We start from the raw sequence: 21844 nt of genomic DNA on the forward strand, positions 1-21844 counted from the left end.
TATCTCCTTCCCCTTCTCTCCCTTCTCTGTTCTCCTCCCTCCCCCCACCTTTCCTCTTCTTCCAGTCTTCTCTCTTTGCCTCTTAATCCCTTAATTCTTCTTCTTTAATGTTCCCCTTTATCTTTATTGGCCTGCTTTGACTGTTTATGTTTGGTTTGCCCAGAGATTTACAAGTTAATCCTCTTGAATACAGCTTCATGTCTTCCCCTCAGATCACTTGCTGTCTTTAACTTTTTCTCCTTAGTTCCAAGTTTTTGCTTTCAGGCTTTTCTATCTTTTCTGGGCTCCATCCTGACACATTGTCACTATCGATGCTTAAGTACTCTTGTAATTGTAAGACACAGTCTTACAATACGCTATGTCCCTTTTTTACTTTTCTCATGCTTGTCACTTCTTTTACATATAATTTGCTGTGCTGGCTTCATTTTAGTGGCAAATTAAAGAGGTGTATAATATTCTTAGATTTCTTGTAGTTTGTCCTAAAGGGCCAGGATGGAGCACAGTTACCTCTGCTGAGGATTTGGTTACATTGAAAAGCAGAACACAGTGGATTTATCTTGAAACAACAAAAAATACTTTGTTGCTATTATCCGTTGAGTGCAGTTCAATTATATTCTATGGAGTTTGAATTTCTGGGATTAAAAAATTATTAATACTTTTTCATAGAATGTTGACTTTGTGACAATTTAATCTCAATTTTTTCAGTTTGATATTATTGGAGATGAAATTATTTATATTTGGAAGAAAATTTCATTGCAACTGAGAATAGATAGATTTAAAAACCTGAATGTCTTTTTTAGTGCATATATTATTTTTAGCATAATATTAAAAGAAGAAAGGTTCTTTTCATGAAGGCATGTTTTCATCTTCATATTAGAAATTAAAATAGTTAAAGTACATTGTTCAAACAGTTTGAGACAACATAGGTTGGATTCAATTTTCTCCTAGTCCATCAGGGGAGCAGGATCAGTATCAATTTCTATTAGATTAGGGGTTAGAATATTTGGTCCTTTTGTTGGTAGTTCCTTGTCTTTAACATTGACTTCGTACATTAATGATAATCATCAAATCAATAACTAATATAGTGATTTATCGTATTTTAATTTAATATATTAAAAAGAGTTACCTACCCCAATTACCTTTGGTTGACTCAGGAAGCATCTTGTATGAATCTATTTATATACAAGTTGTCTCCCCCCATTAGAATGTAAGCTCTTTGAGGACAAGAACTATTTTTGACTATCCTTCTATCCCCAGTACTTAGCACGGTGCCTGGTGCATAAATGTTTATGGATTTATAGATTCATTTTACGCTTTAGTAAGTTGAAACAAGTGATTTTCTTTCCAAAGCTTTTTACTAGAACTGATGATTTCTAGTCTTGTTCTTCTGTTTAGAAAAGTGAAGTGTTCTTCTTGCTACATTGGTCTTATTTAAAAATCTGTCATGGATTTTTTGTGTGTGTGTGTATGATCTCAAATTTTCTTGTCAAAAATCTTGAAGATGAATATGAACAATGTTGTTCTATGTTTTTGTTTTCATATTATAATAAGTCCTGCCCTCTGGTTTTATATTATAAAAATTAGTGTTATCTGACACAAATGAAATATGGAGTTCACCCAGTTTCCAGGAAAAGTTTTCCTAAATACTTTGGAAAGTATTAACATGCACACTTTCTTCACAAGCATTATTCCTTGAAAGACTGATAAGTAGATCTAATGGAACATTAAAAATATATTGTAGGGAACAACCTGAAATTGATAAATTGGTTTTGGAAGAATTAGCATATTAGGTGTGCCATGCTGATTTTTTTCTCCCCCAAAGGAAACCTCCTTTCCTATTATCCAGTTCCTCCTATTAGCATTGGTCCTTTAAATTAAACAGGAAGAATTTTAGGCATTAACTTTTCTTGATCTATTAATGATTAATTTGACAAAAACACTTTGGACTTCTCTTTTAACTGATATTCTAATTTGACTTATAGCTATTTGTATACATGGCTTATCTCTATTATTAGAGGGTATGCTCCTTGAGGAAAGGGAATGTTTCAACAGCCTTTGGCCAAAAGCAAAAAAAAAGAGGCTTGTTTTATTTTTGTATTCATAACATCTACCAAAAGCCCTTGAACTTGGTAGGAGCTTAATCAATGCTTGTTGAAGATGAGTCAAAAAGATCTGGTATAGAATATAGTAAAGCTTGCTTGAATAATTGGGCCTCATTGTTTTTAACCTTGTTTTGTCTCAAATTTTCAGTTGTAGAACCTCCTTCGAATCTGATTGCCACTGATGTATCATCAAAATATGTTAAGCTCAGTTGGGACCCATCTCCTAGTCATATAACAGGCTACAAAGTGCTTCTTCTGCCAATGATACCAGGAAGTAAGCAACAAGCTTTGAGTGTTGGTCCTCAAACTACCTCTTTGAATGTGAGAGACCTTTCTGCAGATACAGAATACCAGATTAATGTCTATGCAATGAAAGGACTGACATCCAGCGAACCCATTTCAATAATGGAAAAGACTCAGCCAATGAAAGTTCAAGTGGGTAAGTAGTTTGATTTGGACCGTTTGAAAATCTATCAAATAGTTTGCCTTAATTGCCCACAATTTAAAAAAAAACATGTTTTATGGCTATCACTTGACTTTATATCCCTTTCATTTCCAAATGCATTCTTCCTCTACTCTCCAGAAGGCCATACCTTTTAAAAAAAAGGGAGAAAAAAACCCCCTGCTTTGTAAAAGCTAAGCAACACAATAATCAAACTTGACAGCTTATGCAGTCTTCCATACCCTTAGTTACTCACTTTGGCAAAGAAATAAGGTGCATTTTCTCTTTTTATTCTTTAAAACTATGCTAATCAGTAGAATTATAAAATATTATGAGTTTTTGCTATTATTATTAACGATAATAGTATTGTTCCTTCCACTTACATTAGTTGGACTCATCCACGAGTTAGTTTTACGTAGTAAAGGAGGAATGACATGAATGATTTTTAAAGCCACGTTGATAACCAGAAATATAGATTCATTGGAAAGTCTAGATTATTGAACTTTAATTAGAATTTATTTTCTCTTTGCAGAATGTTCCCGCGGTGTGGATATAAAAGCTGACATTGTGTTTTTAGTTGATGGCTCTTACAGCATTGGAATTGCCAACTTTGTAAAAGTTAGAGCCTTTTTGGAGGTCCTTGTGAAAAGCTTTGAGATTTCACCCAACAGGGTGCAGATCAGCCTTGTCCAATATAGCCGGGACCCCCATACTGAATTTACATTGAAAAAATTTACTAAAGTTGAAGACATCATTGAAGCTATTAATACATTCCCCTACCGAGGTGGATCCACAAATACGGGCAAAGCTATGACCTATGTGAGAGAGAAAATATTTGTGGCTAGCAAAGGATCTCGGAGCAATGTACCGAAGGTCATGATTCTTATTACTGATGGGAAATCATCAGATGCCTTTAGAGACCCTGCTATAAAACTCAGGAATTCAGATGTTGAAATCTTTGCAGTTGGTGTCAAGGATGCAGTTCGTTCTGAATTGGAAGCTATTGCCTCTCCCCCTCCTGAAACTCATGTGTTCACAGTGGAAGATTTTGATGCTTTCCAGAGGATATCATTTGAACTTACTCAGTCTATCTGCCTTAGAATTGAACAAGAATTGAAAGTTATAAAGAAGAAATGTAAGCCATTCTTGTGCTATAGAAAAAGTGTCGTTCATGTATAGTTCTTTTGGTATTTCCATACAATAAATGCTACATAGCATTGGGATTTCTTTAGTACAAAGGGTAAAGGGACTTCCTTACATTTTTTTGTTTTCTTGACAGGGCAATTGGGGTTAAGTGACTTGCCCAAGGTCACACAGCTAGTACATGTGTCAAGTGTCTGAGGCCGAATTTGAACTCAGGTCCTCCTGACTCCAGGGCCGGTGCTCTACTCACTGCACCCCCTAGCTGCCCCTACTTCCTTACATTTTTGAAGAGTATTGAACAATTCTATCATTTAACTCTGATTTCTGACTCTCCTATGAATATGGAATTTTTATTTACTGGCATAGAAAGTTTGTCCTAAGACAGATGCTTTGGTGCTCCCAGAGAAAATGTAATGGATAAATCATGAACTTTGGAGTCAGAGGACCTAAGTTCAAGCCCTTGCTCTATCATTTATTACCGACAAGACCTTGGGCAAGTCAGTTAATAAGGTAGCTAGATGGTACTGCACAAAATGTTTGGCTTAGAGTAAGGAAGACCTGAATTCATGTCCTGCCCAAGATACTTACTATCTTTGTGACTCTGGGAAAATCACTTGAACTTTCTCTGCCTCTGTTCCTCACTTCTAAAATGAGGTTGGACTTGGTGGCCTTTAAGGTTCCTTCCAGTCTTAAAATTATAATATTAAGATTATTCATTTACTGATTAACTAATTAAGGCCATGGCCATTCTGGTGAGATTTGGGTCCATATTAAGCTGCCTAGAACAATAATTTCATTTGTCAATGCATGGCTCAGCTCAGTATTTTGTTGCCTTTAGCCAAAGGCCCTTGTAGCCCTTCCTGCTCAGAACCCTTCACTGGTACCCTATTGCCTTCTGAATAAAGTCTGGACTCTTCAGTACTGCATTCAACAATCTGGTCCCAACCTACCATTTCCATCTTTATCTTCTGGCCCATAGTGAGCACTTAAATGCTTATTGAAGCCTTCTAAAATAAGTACATTCTTAGCTAAGATGAACTAGGCTCTCTCTATGGGCTCTTCTGCAGTCATAGGATCATAAATTTAGAGCTAAAAGGGATCTTAGAGGTCATTATGTACAAGGCCCTCATTTGACAGATGAGGAAACGAGGCCCAGAAGGGTTATGTGACTCGTTCAGGGCTCCACAGTGTTTGGTGGGATTCAAACTCAAGTCGTCTTGACTCCCAGTCCAATGCTCTATCCATCACACACAATGCCTCTTGATTCAAGGATCATTTTGGGAGCTACTGAGTGTTGGTCATGAGATATAATGGTAACCATTTCTCAGTTATCTACAGTATTAAGAAATATGGAGAATTTCAGGCAAGGCAATACATCTGTGTTTTGTCAGGTTCTATTCATTGAAAATAATTTCTTCCTTTATTTCTTTTTCATATAGCTTATGTGCCTCCAAGGGATCTGAACTTTTCTGATGTGACTTCAAATAGTTTCAAAGTCAACTGGTCTCCAGCTGGGGAGCATGTTTTTACATATCACGTCACATACAGGGAAGCTGTTGGTGGTGAAGACCTCACTGTTGTAGAGTCTGCTTCCAGTACCAGTGTTGTTCTAGACCACTTAAAGCCAGAAACTTTGTACTTGGTCAATGTGACAGCAGAATATGAGGATGGTTTCAGTGATTCCTTACCTGGAGAAGAAACAACTTTGGAAGGTATTTTGCAGTTTTGCTAATTTAAAAAAAAATACAGCTTGTAATATTGTTTTAGCTTGCTGAGTATATTGTCGACAAATCCTGTGCTACCTCATCCAGAATTTTGTACTTGCAAGCACTTTCTATGACCCTTAGCAATGCTTAAACTTAAGTATCTTAAAATATATGAATACCTATTTCATAATTTCAAAGAAGAGACAGAAAAATTTTAAAAAATAAAGTCAAATTTACTTGGATGTCTTGATTTATTATCATGCCAAGTAATTAATGAATTAGCTCATGAAATGCTGTATTATATTTGTTTTGGTGCCATATTTGAGTAATGGCCACATTATCATACTTTTATGAAGTTGTATTACTTCAGTGACAGATCTGTTACAAGTATAAATCTTGAGCTCTCTTATTGTAAATGTTATCTGAATGTTTGCACAAGAGTCAGGACTCTGAATACATTTAACTCTATCGACCAAAACTTTAAGTGGATGAAGGCTAGGAGAAGGAAGATACTAGTTAGGGTGGAGGTTCCTGGATAACTCTGCTCCCACTTTGTCAGCTTGAAGCTAGCTTTCTGCACCCTTTATGAGTGAGAAGACTAGCCAGGTACAGATGCACTTGATTTTATAACTATCTGCCAAGAAGGAGAAGTAAAAATTGCAGAAGTTAGAGAAGGAGCCTTGAAGAATGGCTATATTTAAGGATGGCTATCCTTAAATAAGGATGAGTGGCTATATTTAAAGGATGCTGCAAGTATTGAATTTTCCTCTCTAGGAAAATAAAGCTGTGGTGTCTCCTATTGACACATTTTGTTGCATCAAATCTGTATTTAACCTGAAGAAGATGAAGAAGTGAAGGGTTAGGTCTAGGAACAGTACAGGTTAGACAAGATGGCCTTTGAAGTAACTTCCAACTTGGAAATTCTATGATTCTGAGACATCCAAGGAATTTGCAAATATGTGCAGGGTCACAGTGAATGTAACAGCTGTTCTTCATTTCCACTGAGGGGTAGAAGAATAAGAAATAGGCTAAGACGAGAGTACGAAGAATTTAGAGTCTTTACAGAGAAGAATTTGCTGATAGTGTTTTTAGATGCTAGAAGTATTTGCTTGTGGGAGCCTGTGAAATCTCTTTCTTTGGGCAGCTTTAAAAATAAGATTGATCTGCATTCATTGGGATGGTTTAGGTGTATTTTTGCTAGATTACAGGAAAAGCAGCTAGATAACCTAGGTCTGTTCCTGGCCTAGGATTTTATGACTTGTGATTTAAAGGTTCCTTTTAACTTCTCATATCAATAATTAGACACATATCCTTAATTTCCACTTTCGTCTTGAGGATCATAAAAGATAGAGTATGGGCTTCAATTGTATGAAGTGCTAATATCTTCTAAGGTTGTGATCTCTGCTTATGCCTGTGAATGGAAAGCATGTCCTAAGTAATAATTTTAGTACAGTACATTATATTATTGTGTAGTGTAGCGTAGTATAGGATAGTATGGTATGGCATGGTATGGTATGGTGTGGTGTGGTGTGGTATGTATGGCATGGCATGATATGGTATTGTATAGCGTAGTTTATTACTATCCAGAAGTATGATGTTTTTATAAATGTAGGGAACTCCCAGTTATAGAAATTCTTTTTCCTGATGCACATTGGCAACCTCACTGTAAATTGTACTCTGAGTTGCCTTGAGTTACCGAGAGGTTAACTGGTATGTGTTAGAGATGGGTCTTGAGCCCAGATTTTCCTGACTCCTAAGGTGGCCTATTTCCAGTATATCACATTGATACTTGTGCAGTGAGCATTATAGTGAAGCAAAATCTTTTCTTTGTCTGCAAAAGGCAAAAAGCAAAACAGTAAAATTCTATTTCTATTTATAAGGCTATAATGGAATTTGGGAGTTAAATGCCACCCCCACTCCAACTGTCACTCAGACATAAAATTGTGGTTCTCTGCCTCTCATCCTGAGTGATTAGGTTTCTCCTGGCTACCAGAACTAAATCAGATAAAGGAGCTAAGTGGCTGAAAACCATGATGAAAATTTTTTTTCAGCCCCTCAACTCCCATCCCTCTAAGGAACTACTACACAGTGGTATATTATATATCCAAATAGCTTCCCATCATTACTTAAAATTTATTAAGTGCCCAGAGACTGTGCAATCAGTGGCTTATTTTAATAGGTCCATGAGGCAGAGAAGACAGTGCCCCTTACCTTCCATTTATTGTCAAATGTTTTTTCAAATAGATAGGCACTCAGAAGAATTTAAGTTAAGGAGTGAAAAGGTCACTTAACATAAAATGTCACATCTAGCCTAATCTGGTCATTTCACAGATGATGCAATTGACGAAAAGAGAGGAGAATGCTGTAATCAGGTACACATGGTAGTTAGTACTTATAGTTCATGATCACTTCTCACTTATTTATCTTATTATCATTTGGTATAATTTCTCTGTTCCAATCCTGATAACAAAATGATTTTTTTTCCTTAGCAAAGATTTTAAAATGTCTTCTTTCTTTCAGTGAAAGGTGCTCCTCGCAATTTAAAAGTGACAGATGAAACCACTGATAGCTTTAAAATTGCCTGGACTCCAGCCCCAGGGAAGGTCTTAAGATACCGGATTGTGTACAGGTCACTTCCTAATGGAGCAAGACAAGAAGTCACAGTTCCAGCAAATGAACGAAGAAAGACACTTGAGAACTTGACCCCAGATACAAAATATGAAGTGTCTGTTATCCCTGACTACTTTTCTGGACCTGGAAATCCACTAACTGGAAATGCGGCTACTGAAGAAGGTACGTCAAATTCAGATGGCAGCTACTTGTGCAAAATGAAACTGAGTCTTGTGTCTGTCATCCAACTAATTTAATACCCCACATCCATTAAAAAAGAAAAAGAGATGGTACTTTTGTCCTGATTATATTCTTTTAAACAAAACTGTTTGGCCCACTTTTCTACTTTACCTTTTCATGCTCCTGAAATATCAAGTCCAGATGTTCCTTTATGAATTATTCTCATATCCTAACACATGAAAATGGTGAAGTAGGATTATTCAGGCTTTTCCCCCCTCAGCAAGCTGTATGACTCATTTGAAACAGATCCTATTTAATGGGCTATATATTTTAAAAGAAGATTTATTTTTATAGAAAAGCTTTCACTATTGTGAGATTTAATGTTTGGTATACATAAGAACAGGGACAAAGATTTGACATTGTGTGGGACATTGTGTGGGGAATGGTTGTTAAGCTATAATTCTGGCAGTCTGTTGACTGTGCTGGCCTGCTGTAGTTGGGTGAATTATCAGAGACCTGGGCTGAAAGGTTGTTATACAGGTTGTAACCTGATGCCTAAGGTGGCAGTAATGAAGTAGGTCCTTCATAGATAACTGACTGGCTCATCATGGACTGGATCCGTCTCAGCAATCTATCCAGTGTTTTTTAATTCTTCTCTTTTTCTGGAATGAAATTTCCTGGGATACTTTTGTGCCCTTTCAGGGAGTGCCAAAGTGTTGGGTTAATGTGCCAAAGAGATGGGTTAATGTCCACTCTATCAGAAAATTTATAGGCTAGTGGGTGTGTAAGAACCACACTGTCCCTTAACTGCTGTTTGCCTCATTTTCCTCGTCTGTAAAATGGGGATAATAATAACATCCACCTCACAGGGTTATTGTGAGGATCAATTAAGATAATAGTTGTAAAGAGCTTAACACAGTGTTTGGTACATTATAAGTGCACTAAAAGTATTAGCTATTATTATTATGGTTTATAGCATAATTTTCATTATGTGATCTGTAATATGAGTATAGGCCAATTCAAATGCAACTGGTGGTCATCATCCTTCAATATTCATAGCCATAGTAATTTTTTTTTCCATTGACAAGTTCATGGAAAAATCAAAATCCAAGTTGGGATGACTAATCAACTTACATATTTTTGGTATATCTTTAATCTAATTTTTGGCAGTTCATTGTGGTTGAAATGAGAGGCTTTGACATGTATAAACACAGGAAAAGGAACTCATTACTTTTATTGATGTATTTTAATTATGACGCCTATGTAGGGCCATGTTTGTCATTGCTGCGACACTATTGGCTAACTGGCACCATTTGCTATATTTGTCACAGGTGCACAGGTATGAGAATTTATCTTAAACTATGTATGAAAATTTGATTTAGCACAAAAAATGGTAAGTTAACAGAGCATCTCCTGAGCCCTTTCTACTTAGTAATATATTTTTGTGTTTTTTTTTTAAATTTTATAAAGTTCGAGGAAATCCAAGAGACTTAAGAGTTTCTGACCCTACAACATCATCAATGAAGTTATCTTGGAGTGCAGCACCAGGAAAGGTCAAACAGTACCTTGTGACCTATACTCCAGTGGCAGGAGGTGAAACGCAAGAGATAACCGTGAGGGGTGATATGACCAGCACTCAACTGAAGGGCTTAGACCAAGGTGCAAAATACTCCTTGTCAGTGACTGCCTTGTATGCTTCTGGAGCTGGCGATGCCCTTTCTGGAGAAGGAACAACACTGGAAGGTAATTCCTTTTTTTTTCCTTTATGAGATGCCTTTAAAATGTTTGTGATTCTGCGTCCAGAAGAGTTAATTTGTGTCCCTCCATGTCAAGATATTTATGTTGAAAAGCAATTATTTCTCTTTGGATATGCATTTTAGTCAGAGACAGTAGTAGTAGTTAGCATTTACTATGTTCCAGGCACTGTGCTAAGTACCTTACAATTAATATCTTGTTTGCTCCTTGCAACAACTCTGGGAGGTAGGTGCTATTATTCTCATTTTATGAATAAGGAAACAGGCAAATAGAGGTTAAGTGACTTGTCTAGAGTTTTAGTTAATAAGTGTCTGAGGCTGGACTTGAACTCAGGTTTTCCTGACTCATGGCTTGGTACTCTATCCACTGCTCTGTCTGAGATGTCTACTGTAAAAGCAAGATAATTCAGAAAGGGCAAATGTATTTGGGGATCATTTTTGTAATGGAGAAAAGTGTGAGAAGAAAAAATGTATTCATTGAAGACAAGTAGGTTGTTGAAGAAAACGAGATGAGAATCTAAGGAATTAGGAGTTAGAAGAAACCTTAGCTATCATCTAGTCCAACTCTTTTTTTTTTAATGGACGAGGAAACTGAAGTCTAAAGAGGTTAACTGACTCTTTAAGGGCACATAGCTAGTTAGCTCCTTGCCAGTGGGTATTTTTTTATTCTTTGTATGTATTGCCAGTGCCTAGTAAAATGTTTGGCACATAGTAGGCACTTAATACATATTCACTAATTGATTGATTGATTACCAGGACTCCAGACTTCTACTTCAGTGAGTTTTTCATTATCCCATGCAAAGTATCATCACCAAAGCTTTTGAAATTATTGTAACATTTTTCTGAATATGTGGTTGGATGTCTATGCTTGTCTTGCACAAATTCTTTGGAAAGAGCCCATGTGGTTGATGCTAAAACTGTCAGCTCTGAGAGAGGGAATCTTATCAGCCAAAAAGTAAGCCACTGGGCCTGCTACCACATTCTTTTGGTGATATTAACAGTGTGATGGGGAATATAAGTTAGCTAGAGTTTCTGGTTTAATTTTTCTTTAAGCAGTAGTTCTAAGCAGGAACCTCCCAAGCTTAGTTCCCTGCCAGTCAGATGAAGATGGATACTTTGCTTGATCAGTTATGAGTCTGGAGAATTTTTCACAGTGCTGTAGACCTGTCTTCCAAAACAAAGGCCATGGAACAACCCTTGGTTGGGGGAGGGTGATTTGGTTTGACTTCCAAGTAATGTGTGTTCAACTGGTAGGAAGGTGAGGAGACAGGGTGTATAATCCACCTTCTCTCCCACATAGCCAGTTATAGGCTTGTCTCTAGCACAACTGCACCATACCCTTGAATTCTTCCCTGCTATGCCCCCTCCTATCATTGACTTTTGGGGCTATATAAGGGTGGTATTATAATACATGTCAACCTTGACACCCAGAGCAGCAAAGGAAGGCAAAATTCCCCTTGGCACCCTCCCCACCCCCAGCATCTCTATACTTTCCTCTTACTATCACCTTGTTGCTGCAGTAGGCATCCCTCAGTGACAGGCTCTATGCTTTGGGATAACAGCTGATTATTAAGCCCCCTCCACATTTTTAAGTCAGCAATCTTCTCTTTTTTGTTTGAGGGTACCACTATCTTTTCAGTCACAGAATAATTTTAAGTGTTACTAAGAATAACCTTTGTGTTATGCTCGATTCTGTACTCTTCCTTATCCCACGTGTCTAACTGGTTGACAAAATTCGTCTAACACTGTGTCTCACAACTATTTTCTTTCATCCATTCACAAAAATCCACCATTCTAGTTCAGTCCAATATTATCTTTTATCTGGACTATTGAAAGGTCTTCTAATTTGCCTCCCAGCCTCAAGCATCCCAACTCTAATCCGTTCTCCATATAGCTGCTGAAAGGTTTTTCCCAAAGCAAAGATCTCACTGTGTTTCTTTCCTGCACAATAAACATCAGTGGCTCCTTATTGATTCTAGAATCAAAATATTATTTCATCTTTATCTCATTTTAACTTTCTTTTTCTGTTTGTTTCAAAATGTACATATTGGTATAGTACTATTTATATATAATTTATAAATGAATAAATATACAGATATTGGGGTTGCATGCTCAAAAATTTTTTATTGTAGGGGTGTATTATCAAGGAAGTTTGGAAATCATTGCCCTAGACAATCTTCAGGGGTATTTATTATTGTATATCTTGGCCAGCCAGGATTCTTTAGCACATGACATCTAACAAATTATCTGTATAACCTTGAGCATCTCATTTTTCCCCTCTGGACTTTGATTTCCTCATTTGTAAAATGAAAGAGTTGGACTAGAGGGTCCCTGAATTCCTTTCCACTTCTAGATCTATGAGCCTACAAACTAAACACACAGTACAAGATGGGTTGGAATAAAACACTTATTCAATTTACCTGTGAGAGAGAGATCAACAAGGATTGAATTTAACATTTTAAGGGCATTCTGTTTTGTTGACACTGACCTTTCCCTCCCTCCCTGCCCCCCCAGTGAGAGTCATTGTGGCATAGTGGTTAGAGCCTTGCGAAACATAGGTTTAAGCCTTCTTTCTGATGCATACTAGCTATATGACCACGGACAAGTCAGTTGATCTTTCAATATAGCAGAGACTATCCAAGATCTGTCAGTAGAGGGAATTTCCATATCAGGAGTTCCCCACGCTGATGAAATTAACAGCTCCAGGCTTCCCTCCTTTTCCCATCCCCAAAGTAGAAATGGCCCAAATTAAATCTAAAATGGAACTCTTGTGGTGTGAAGTGATAATAGAGTAAATATCTAGCAAAATAAATGGCTTCATGAGCTTGATGAGATTCTTAGAGATGGATCCAGCGAAGATTAAATATCCAGCAGTATTTGGAAAATTCTAGTTAAAGACAGGGATGAAGAGAAAACAGATGAAGTTGTTTATCCCCATGTCCAGAGAAATCCAGATTTGGAGCAGAGTATGTTGATGCAGGATGCTTTTTGTGTGGATTGGCACAACTCAAGCTAATTTTAAAATCCTATTATCATGATTGTGGAGATACTTTCTTAGGTCCTTATCGTTCAATTAAACTTGCTCTTTATCTGTGTCAGGCCCTGTCCTGGGGATACAAAAGCAGAGACGAAATGGCCCCTGCTCTCAAGGAGCTTACAAATGACTGATTGTAATATTTAACACTTCAAAAATAATGGTTAAAATGGCGACTCATAACAAGAAGTCATACGTAGGGTGAAAATTGATTGTTGACTCAAACTGTCTTCCTAAGGATATAGCCATGGTGCCTAAGAATGCTTAGGAATGTTCCTGTGATTTTAGAGTGCATATTTAAAAGGGTAGAAATCTTTAAGTTACATGAACTAAAATTGGCCCCGGCCACAGTGACCTAGTCAGAACAGTCAAAGCAGGCAAACTCTACATCTGTAATAACACATGGTATTTTATGGAGATTTGCCTTTTTCCTTGTGATTTATTGCATTTCCCTTTGCTCTTACACTTCCCACTGACTTTCTGTGTATTTACTTACCTGTTACAATTTTCAGGGAGTACACTTTTAACCTTTATTCTTTTTAGATTGATCATGAACTTCATTTAGACTTGTGAAGACATCACCTCCACAATGTCTTGAAAAGCAAAACAATTATGCTTTTAAAACACTCTTTATTCCCCATAGCTTAAAAAATGGTTTTCTTCTTAGAGGGCCTTTCAAATAGTGGTTCATGATCTCAGGAACAAAATTTTTGCACAGCCCAACTGACTGCTTTAGCTTTAGAGCAATCACTTTCCATAAGGGCTCTGACTTATTAAAGCTAGTCATGGATAGTTAAATAAACAGCTTAAACTTTTCTTACTTCAGAAGATTCCTGATAACGTGAATGTGGCTGTCCTTTCCAGTCATGGGTTTGTGACATCTCTGTCCATCCATTTATAGCCAAAAATGCCATTCTGCACACCACAGGATGTTCAGTGGGATACCACTTTCCCCCCAATTTGGGATCATAGAGTTAGAGCTGGTAGATACCTGAGATATCATCCAGCCCAACTCCATTTCTGCTTCACTTAAATCCAATTCACATGCAAGTCAAGACATTACTTGAAGTGCCACTGGTCCTCTTTGAAAAAAGGACAAGCAACACTTTTTCGGATGAGGGATGGAGGCTCAGGGTGACTCATTCATTTGGCCATGTAGTAGTAAAGTGTTGGAAGTGGAATTCAAACCTAAGTCCTCTGATGCCAAATCCAGCACTTTTCTCACTGAACCAAATTTCTCCACATCTTGATGTGAGTAACCAAGGCCCAAGGAAAGTAATGACTTGTCTAAGGTCACAAAGGTAGTAAGCATTTGAACTAGGGTTGAACCCAGAATCTCTGACTCCAAATCTAGTTTTCTTTTCACTGTATCAATCAATGAATAAATATTTATTAAGGACCTGTTATGTGCTAGGCACTGTGCTAAGTTGTAGGGATACAAAAAGAAGCAAAAAGCAATCCTTGCCCTCAAGGAGCTTACAGTCTAATGGGGGAGACATCATATAGGCAAATATATACAAACAAGTTATATACAGGATAAAACAGGAAATAATTAGCAGAGGGAGGACACTAGAATCAAGACCCATTGGGGAAGTCTTCCTGTAGAAGGTAGAGGATTTTACTTGGATCTTAAAGGAAGCCAGGGAAGTCATTAGTCAGAGTACACACACACACACACACACATACACACACACACACACACACACACACACACGCACATGCATGTGTATTTACAAGTATCCATTATTAAAAAAATACCTCTCTAAAGAGATAGACAATAAAATAAATGAAGTAAGCATTTAACTTTTTATGTTCACCATGCCCTGGGTAGGAGGAAACATTTGCAAAGTGACTTTAAAGAATAATAAATTTATATGCCTGGAACTGTGGGGCATATGTTTAATTCACAATGCCTTTTATATAGGAGAGGGAAAGCATTAATAAATGTCTGTTGAATTGAATTAATAAATAAATTTAACTGAATTAAATTTTGAGCTCTCAAGACTTAGAAAAAAACTAGTTTCACTCACTTAAAGATCCCTATCTGCTGTAAAGAATAGTAGATACAACCTTGCCAACATCCTTTTATTAACATACTTATCCCCTTGCCTTATGTATGATAAAACTTGACAAATATGTGAAAACATAGTTATAACTAAATTAAAATGAGAAGTTTTTTAAACTTCTGGTTATTCCATTTAATTTTATTATATTAGTTTAGCCAAACTCACATACCATATATGAGGAATAGGAGATGATGGTAAATACAGCAAATGGAAAGCCCACAGAAAGAGAAACAGTGAGCTGTTTCTGAGAGCTACTGTTTTTCTAATCTGTTTTCTCTTGGGAGAGGAGGTGGTAAGAACAGAGCTGGCAAGGATCTTGCTTTGACTCAGAGGCATAAAATCAGATGGCAAGAATATAATAGACGTTGGTAGTTTTATAGATTAGTTTAAGTTCATAAAGGTTTTTAATTCCCAGAGAAAAATGAAACTTCCATTCTTTGCTATAGACTGTATAATCTTTTTTTCCCTAGGACTTTTTATATTTATTTTTTTTAAATATCAACATATATCAGGTAATTGTCTTGTAGCTCTAACTAAGGATTTATTAGCACTTGCATTGCTGGCTCCAGTATATTAGAATGACAAAAGCAGAGTTCATTACCATTTCAGATACTAACTCTAGAGGAATTTAACCACAAAGCATTCATATTGGTTTTGCAGACACAGATTTTAAAAAGTGGAACAGCCTATTCTAATGAACAAAACACTGTTGCAGATTGAAATGCATTATAAATCTTTATCGAACCTGGGGCTGTCACTGTTGTTGGTGCTTAGACAGAGGGGAACCTGCTTTTATATTTAAATAAACAATAACCACTTTTCTTTTGCTCCAAGAGATTAATCCAATTTAATGAAACTTCTAATTTGGGGTAACATAGATGTCTGTATATTTTAAAGAGTGTTCATTTTCACCAGGGAAAGAAGTAGTTTTTGCATAATTTCTTCCTTGCTCCCCTTCTGTTGTCACAGCAACATAAAAATGTTCTAGAAATGAATGGCCTCCTACAGACCAAATTGAGCTAACTAACTCAATTGACATTTCATTACAATGAGGTTTTTAGCATATCACAGGAACTCTGCATCATGTTGAATTACATAGTGCTTCTCCCAGATGGACTAAAACAAGGACTCAGTGTGTTTTTGAGAGATTTAGTGCTGTCTCATACATTTGCAAAGTTATATGTTTATAGTATTACAACTCTGGCATTTCTAAGGAACTTTGGGTATTTATCAAATGGCAATTGATCGTTCCTTTTCTGTAGACTAACCTCATACAAAAAAAAATCAAATTAGCAAAGATAGAGAGAAACTTTAAACAAAATTCTCCTCTCCTTAACAGTAAATGGTAACTTTAATGTCAGAGTTATAACTAAGGCAGGGTGATTAGAATTTTGCTCCACGGTGCCAACATTTAGAGGGTGCCAATTAAATTGTCTTAGGTTGTATTTCTTCCCCACAGTTGCTGTATCCCAGGTATACTCCTCCCGTGCAACCTCCATATTCTGCTTTTTTTCTTCCAGCTTCCAAATTCCTAGTTACAACTTTGTTTAATTGTCATGGAGATTTTTTTTTAGCATGACCTGTGTCTTGTCTGTCATGTATTTATTTGCCTGTTTTTTTAATATAGGTAACACCAGAGTTTAATTTTTGAAACAGAGATTTCAATTCAGTAGTTGTAAATCAACTCCATTCCAACATAAGCTTTCTCCAAGCATAGGTCTTCAGTTACTTCTAAGTGGAAAGTTGGAGGCTTTGGGAGCTGCATTCTAGCAGAAAGAACAAATTAGTTTTGGAGAGGGCTTACTTTAACATCTATTGGTGAAAGTGGTGCTTGAAATTCAACGAAAGCTAGTTGGAAACATATATAAGGTACCACAGGCTTCATTGCTTCAGCTACCTGTGATTTCGTTGGTGTGGATATTCCCGACACTGGAACAGATTCTAATGGCCTTAGACCAGTTACTATGGCCAAAATAATTGAGCCAATTTTGGATCATACGATTGTAAGATTTAAGAGCCATAAAGGGACCCCTCCCAACCCTCCCCCCAGCTAATTTTACAGATGAGGAAACAGAAGGATCATAATGTTAGTACATAGTAAGGATTTGAATGTGTTTAGCTAGGCTAGTCCTTGGAGGATAGACGCAGACCTTTCCAGCTTGGTAGAACTTGCTACAGATCAAGCTCCACTTGCATAGCCTTTTAGAACTTAAAATCACCTCCATGAACTTTAGTGGAAGGAGAGAAAATAAAACATGTTCAAGTCTGATTAACATTTCGATTGCCTTCATGGGTTAATCGATATTGTATTGGTAATTGCACTAGGAAGGTCAAATGAAGCTTGGGCCCAGGATGCCATCCTCTGCATGCCTGACCTCTCCTAGAAATTTCCTGTTATATTCAATTAGCATATATGAAAGACCTACTATTTACTAGGTGCTGTGTTAAACAAAGAAAGGCAAAAAACAAACCCTATTCTCAATGGAGAAAATGGAGAAAACAGCAAGTCCACAGCTGTGCACAAACAAGATATCTACCTACCCTTCCCTCTATCTATCTACCCATCCCTTTATCTATCTATCTGTCTGTCTGTCTATCTAATATAGATATAATATACTTATATAATCTATCTATCTGACAAATTGGAAGTAGTCTCAGAAGGAAGGTATTAAGATTAAGTAGGACTTGGAAAGGCTTATTATAGAAGGTGGGATTTTAGTTGGGACTTAATGGGAAGCCAGGGAATCCAGGAGATGGAGAATAGGAGGGAAAGAGTTCCAGGCATGGAGGGCAGCCAATGAAAATCCTCAGAGTTTTTGGTGTGAGAAACAGCAAAGAGGCCAGTGTCACTGGATCACAGACTATGTGGAAGGGAGTAAAGTGTAAGAAGACTGTAAAGGTAGGAAGGGGTCAGGTTATGTAGGGCTTTAAAAGCCAAATAAAGGATTTTATATTTGATCTTAGAGGTAATAGAGAGCCACTGGAAGTGGAGGTGATATGGTCAGACTTGTGTTTCAGGAAGATCAGTTTGACATCTGTGTTGCATAGTGAGGCACCATAAGAGTCTTACCCCTCTTCTGGGCTATCATGCTTATTGCTTTCTGCCTGATAATTCTTCCTAGGAGTTTCCTGGTATATTGTTATTGTTCATTTGTTTCAGTTGTGTCTGACTTTTTGTGACCCCATTTGGGATTTCCTTGGCAAAGATACTGGAGTGGTTTGCTATTTCCTTTTCCAGATAATTTTTTATGATGAGGAAACTGAGGCAAACTGGGTTAAGTGACTTGCCCAGCATCACACAGTTAGTAAGTGGCCGAGGCCAGATCTGCCTGGTATGGATCCCTATACCCCATCCCACCCCATTCTTCATTCTGAGGGTTGTTCAGAGTGTCTAGGACCAATCAGAGGAACTTGTTTCTGTGCCTTCGTCTTTCCCCTTCACCTTCTGGCGGTTGTTCAGCACAACTTCATTGCTCTCACATGGTAGACTCCTTCCCCTCTCTTTTGCACCTAACCTGCCAACTTTGCCCTGGCTGCCAGGTTACAGCTCTGGTTGAACTCTGCAATGATTTGGTTTTTAGACTGTGTAACGGAAAGGGTTATGATATATAGGAAAGTTACTTAAATGAGATATTAATTGTTTGGCTTGGTATATGGAAAAAAGTGATGTAGAAACTAAACACTTGGAGACATTCAGAGCAGTAAAAAACCACCTGTCTAAATTATCCTGTAGAGCACCCAGCACAGTGATACATGCACTTAATAAAGAGTTTTTGATGATATTTTATGCACATTGGAAAATCAGGTAAAATTTTCCAGCATCAACATTTCTAAAGATATATCAGATTTTGGCAAGTATGAAATAGTGAGAGAGCTGGGTCATTATTCTTTATCCCTGCTCTCTTTCTTGCAGCAGAATAAATAGACTCTTTCTTGTAAATCACAGATTCTCTGAGTTGGAAGGGGCCTCAGACCATCTAGTCCAACTCTTATCAGAATGAGAATCCCTACTGCAGCATACTTACCATCATAACAGACTTTGCTTAAAGATCTCCAGTGGCAGGCCACTCACTACCTCCTGAGGCAATTTGTTCTATTTTTGAACAACTATATTAGAAAGATTTTTCCTTACTTCAGGCCCAGATCTGCTTCTCTGTGGCTTTTCCCACTTCCTCCTGGTTGTGCCCTCTGCTACCAAACAGTACAAGTTGAATCCCTTTTCCACATGACAGTCCTTCAAATACTTGAAGATGACATGTACTACCTTTCAGGGAGGCACACCTCTGAAGGTGAGATTAAGAGAAACTACAGACTACATTGTCAGAAGCAACATTTTCAGAAGTAAGAGTAACATAAGAAGAACGGGCATATAATTCAGGATATCAGAACATTAACAGGCTAATATCATACCTTGATTACATAACATCTTAAAAATTGCATATTCATGAGAATCCTTAACATTTTACCCATCAGTCTTGCTTATTTCCAGCTGTGCCCAGGTTATTTTGGAAACTCTAAGAAGTAGAGAGAGGGATTAAAATTAGGACTCCAATCTGTATTTGGAAGGGAAGAGAGAGGAGAGAGGAAATCTCATAGTAGGCACAAGGCCTTTGCTAGGAAAGTGGCCTTTAGGGCCTGGAAGAAGCCAGTGAGGACAGGAGTTCCTTCACTGCATTTCTAACCCTGGAATAATAGGTCTCTAACAGCCAGATATGTCCTCCACAGATAGTGAGTGTCACATAAAGATCTAGAAAAGGAGACTGATGAGTCAGAATGGTAGGAGAAGGAGAGAGCAGTAACATGGAAGCCCAGAGAGGAGAGTGTATCCAGAAACAGATAATGTCAAATGTTACAAAGGTGGTCAAGAATGATAAAGATTGAGAAGAGACCAAACCTCTCATTTTACACATGATAACATTTGTCCAGAGAGGTTGTAACTTCCTGAGTTCACATAGTTAGGTAGTAAGTGCCAGGTCATTGGACTTTAAATAGCATGAGTTTCCATTTCTCCATTTGTTTATTTTTTTATATAATACTTAATTTTGGTTGTTAAAGTAAGAAATATTGAACTCTTTGGGGAATTTCAGTGTTTAATGGGAGTTAGATTTTCTTATAATAAATATACTGGTAGGGTCATGTACCAAGCATAAAATTACTGGATCGAAGAAACTGATATAGTGTCTGGGAAAAGGGCAGAAATCAACAAGTGAGAATTGCACTGCAAACAGTAGGTGCTCAGTACTTATAAATGTCTTTGATTAACTGACTCACTCCTAAGAGTTGGAAGTCAGTAAATTTTGCTCCTTGTTTACTTTTTCAACCACAGGTCCTGGATGAGGTTCCTGTTAACTTTAGCCAACTTTTCCTTGAGTCTACTTTTTTTTGACCATAGAGAGTGACTGTAGTATGGAGAAAGATTGGGAGAAAAAATCCTCAAACTGGATTATTTATATTTTATTCTATCCAAATCAATAAATACTAATTCAATAAGTCATGATTGGATATTTTGAACAGTTTGATGTAGAAAACTTTTCATTTTTTAATCCATTCCTTGTTGAAGGAGGGATTTTTGAGGTATTATATTTGAAAAAGAACTTTCTATGATCTTTTCTTCTTAAAACTAGTGACCATCACAGATTCATCCATTTTACAAAGATCTTCCATTAGTTTTATTTTTTTGGATAGGACCTCTGATTTCATCAGTGCAGGGAATTCCTGGGGTAGAATTTCCTTAACCAAGCCAGGCTAGCACATTCTCTGGAACTTGGTCTTAGAAAGTGCCCTAGAGAAGGGAGTAGTTTAGTGACTTACTCAGGATCATGATCATAGCCAGAATGTGGTAGATGTGGAGAAAGTCTTCTTGATACAGAGGACACGTTTAAATTGAGAACTGAGAATAGTAAATGGAAAAACCCTGAGAAAAATTCCCTTACTTGGCTAGTAAATTTCTTTGTCCATTTTTCAGTGAGTTCAGAAGTATGTTTGAGTTTGTATTTTTCTTACAATCTCCCCACCGGCCACCTACTCATTCTCAAAATGAAATCATTTGGCTGTGTTTGTGACACTGAAGTCTGTTGTCATGGGAATGAGTATAATGTCACAAAGAGCATCGTAGCAAGTAGGAATAAAAATGGGCTGAGAGGCGAATCCTTGGAAGAAAATAAGTACAAGTTGGAAGTGTTGATGTCTCTTGTTCCCCACTCCCAAATCATCCCAGCATTAAATGTGAAAAAAAAAACCCCAAACCCACTGCAACATTGGAATCAGCTTTAGTTTCACTCATGTTTTTTGTGTTTCACTAATGCTTCACTGAGTGGATTTTTAGTAGGGAGAAAGGGTACAAGGAGAGGGTATCTTTGGGAACAATCCCTTTTACTGAATCTCATGGCTATAAGACATTAATTAGACAAAAATGGAGGGAGCGTTTTCTGTAGTGTGAAAAAGTGAGATACATGGACACTATTCACTTATCTGTGTATAACATTTCCCCTCCACCCCAGCGGAATATAATCTCCTTGAGGACAAAGACTATTTTATTTTTGTCTAGGGATGCACAGTATTTGTTGAATTAAACTGAATTGAGTTCAATTGACTTGGAATAACTTTGGCACTAATCCAGAAAACCCTCCCATTCTCTTCTATTCCTCAGAGATCTCAGACAATAGTTTAGCAGTCACATCTACCAGTTGCTTTGGTGCCTGAGGATGAAATTTGTCTAGAGTCTACATTCAACACAAATGGGACTTCTTGACATTATGAGTGGTTTGGAATCTTCCCAGAAACATATAGCAGTTTAGTAGCTGAATG

At 37.2% G+C, this 21844-nt stretch overlaps 1 protein-coding gene across 1 annotated transcript in view; it reads left to right on the forward strand.

Annotated features, from left to right (window-relative positions):
• The window catches only part of COL12A1 (collagen type XII alpha 1 chain), a 135772-nt gene that overhangs the window by 20726 nt on the left and 93202 nt on the right, over positions 1 to 21844 (forward strand). The window contains exons 8-12 of the mRNA XM_036767144.1: positions 2251 to 2541; positions 3077 to 3679; positions 5127 to 5399; positions 7914 to 8186; positions 9654 to 9926. Coding sequence (XP_036623039.1) covers positions 2251 to 2541; positions 3077 to 3679; positions 5127 to 5399; positions 7914 to 8186; positions 9654 to 9926 — 1713 coding nt within the window. The remainder of the gene's footprint in view (positions 1 to 2250; positions 2542 to 3076; positions 3680 to 5126; positions 5400 to 7913; positions 8187 to 9653; positions 9927 to 21844) is intronic.

Source organism: Trichosurus vulpecula, chromosome 7 (genome assembly GCF_011100635.1).
Source record: "Trichosurus vulpecula isolate mTriVul1 chromosome 7, mTriVul1.pri, whole genome shotgun sequence".
NCBI classification, from domain to species: domain Eukaryota; kingdom Metazoa; phylum Chordata; class Mammalia; order Diprotodontia; family Phalangeridae; genus Trichosurus; species Trichosurus vulpecula.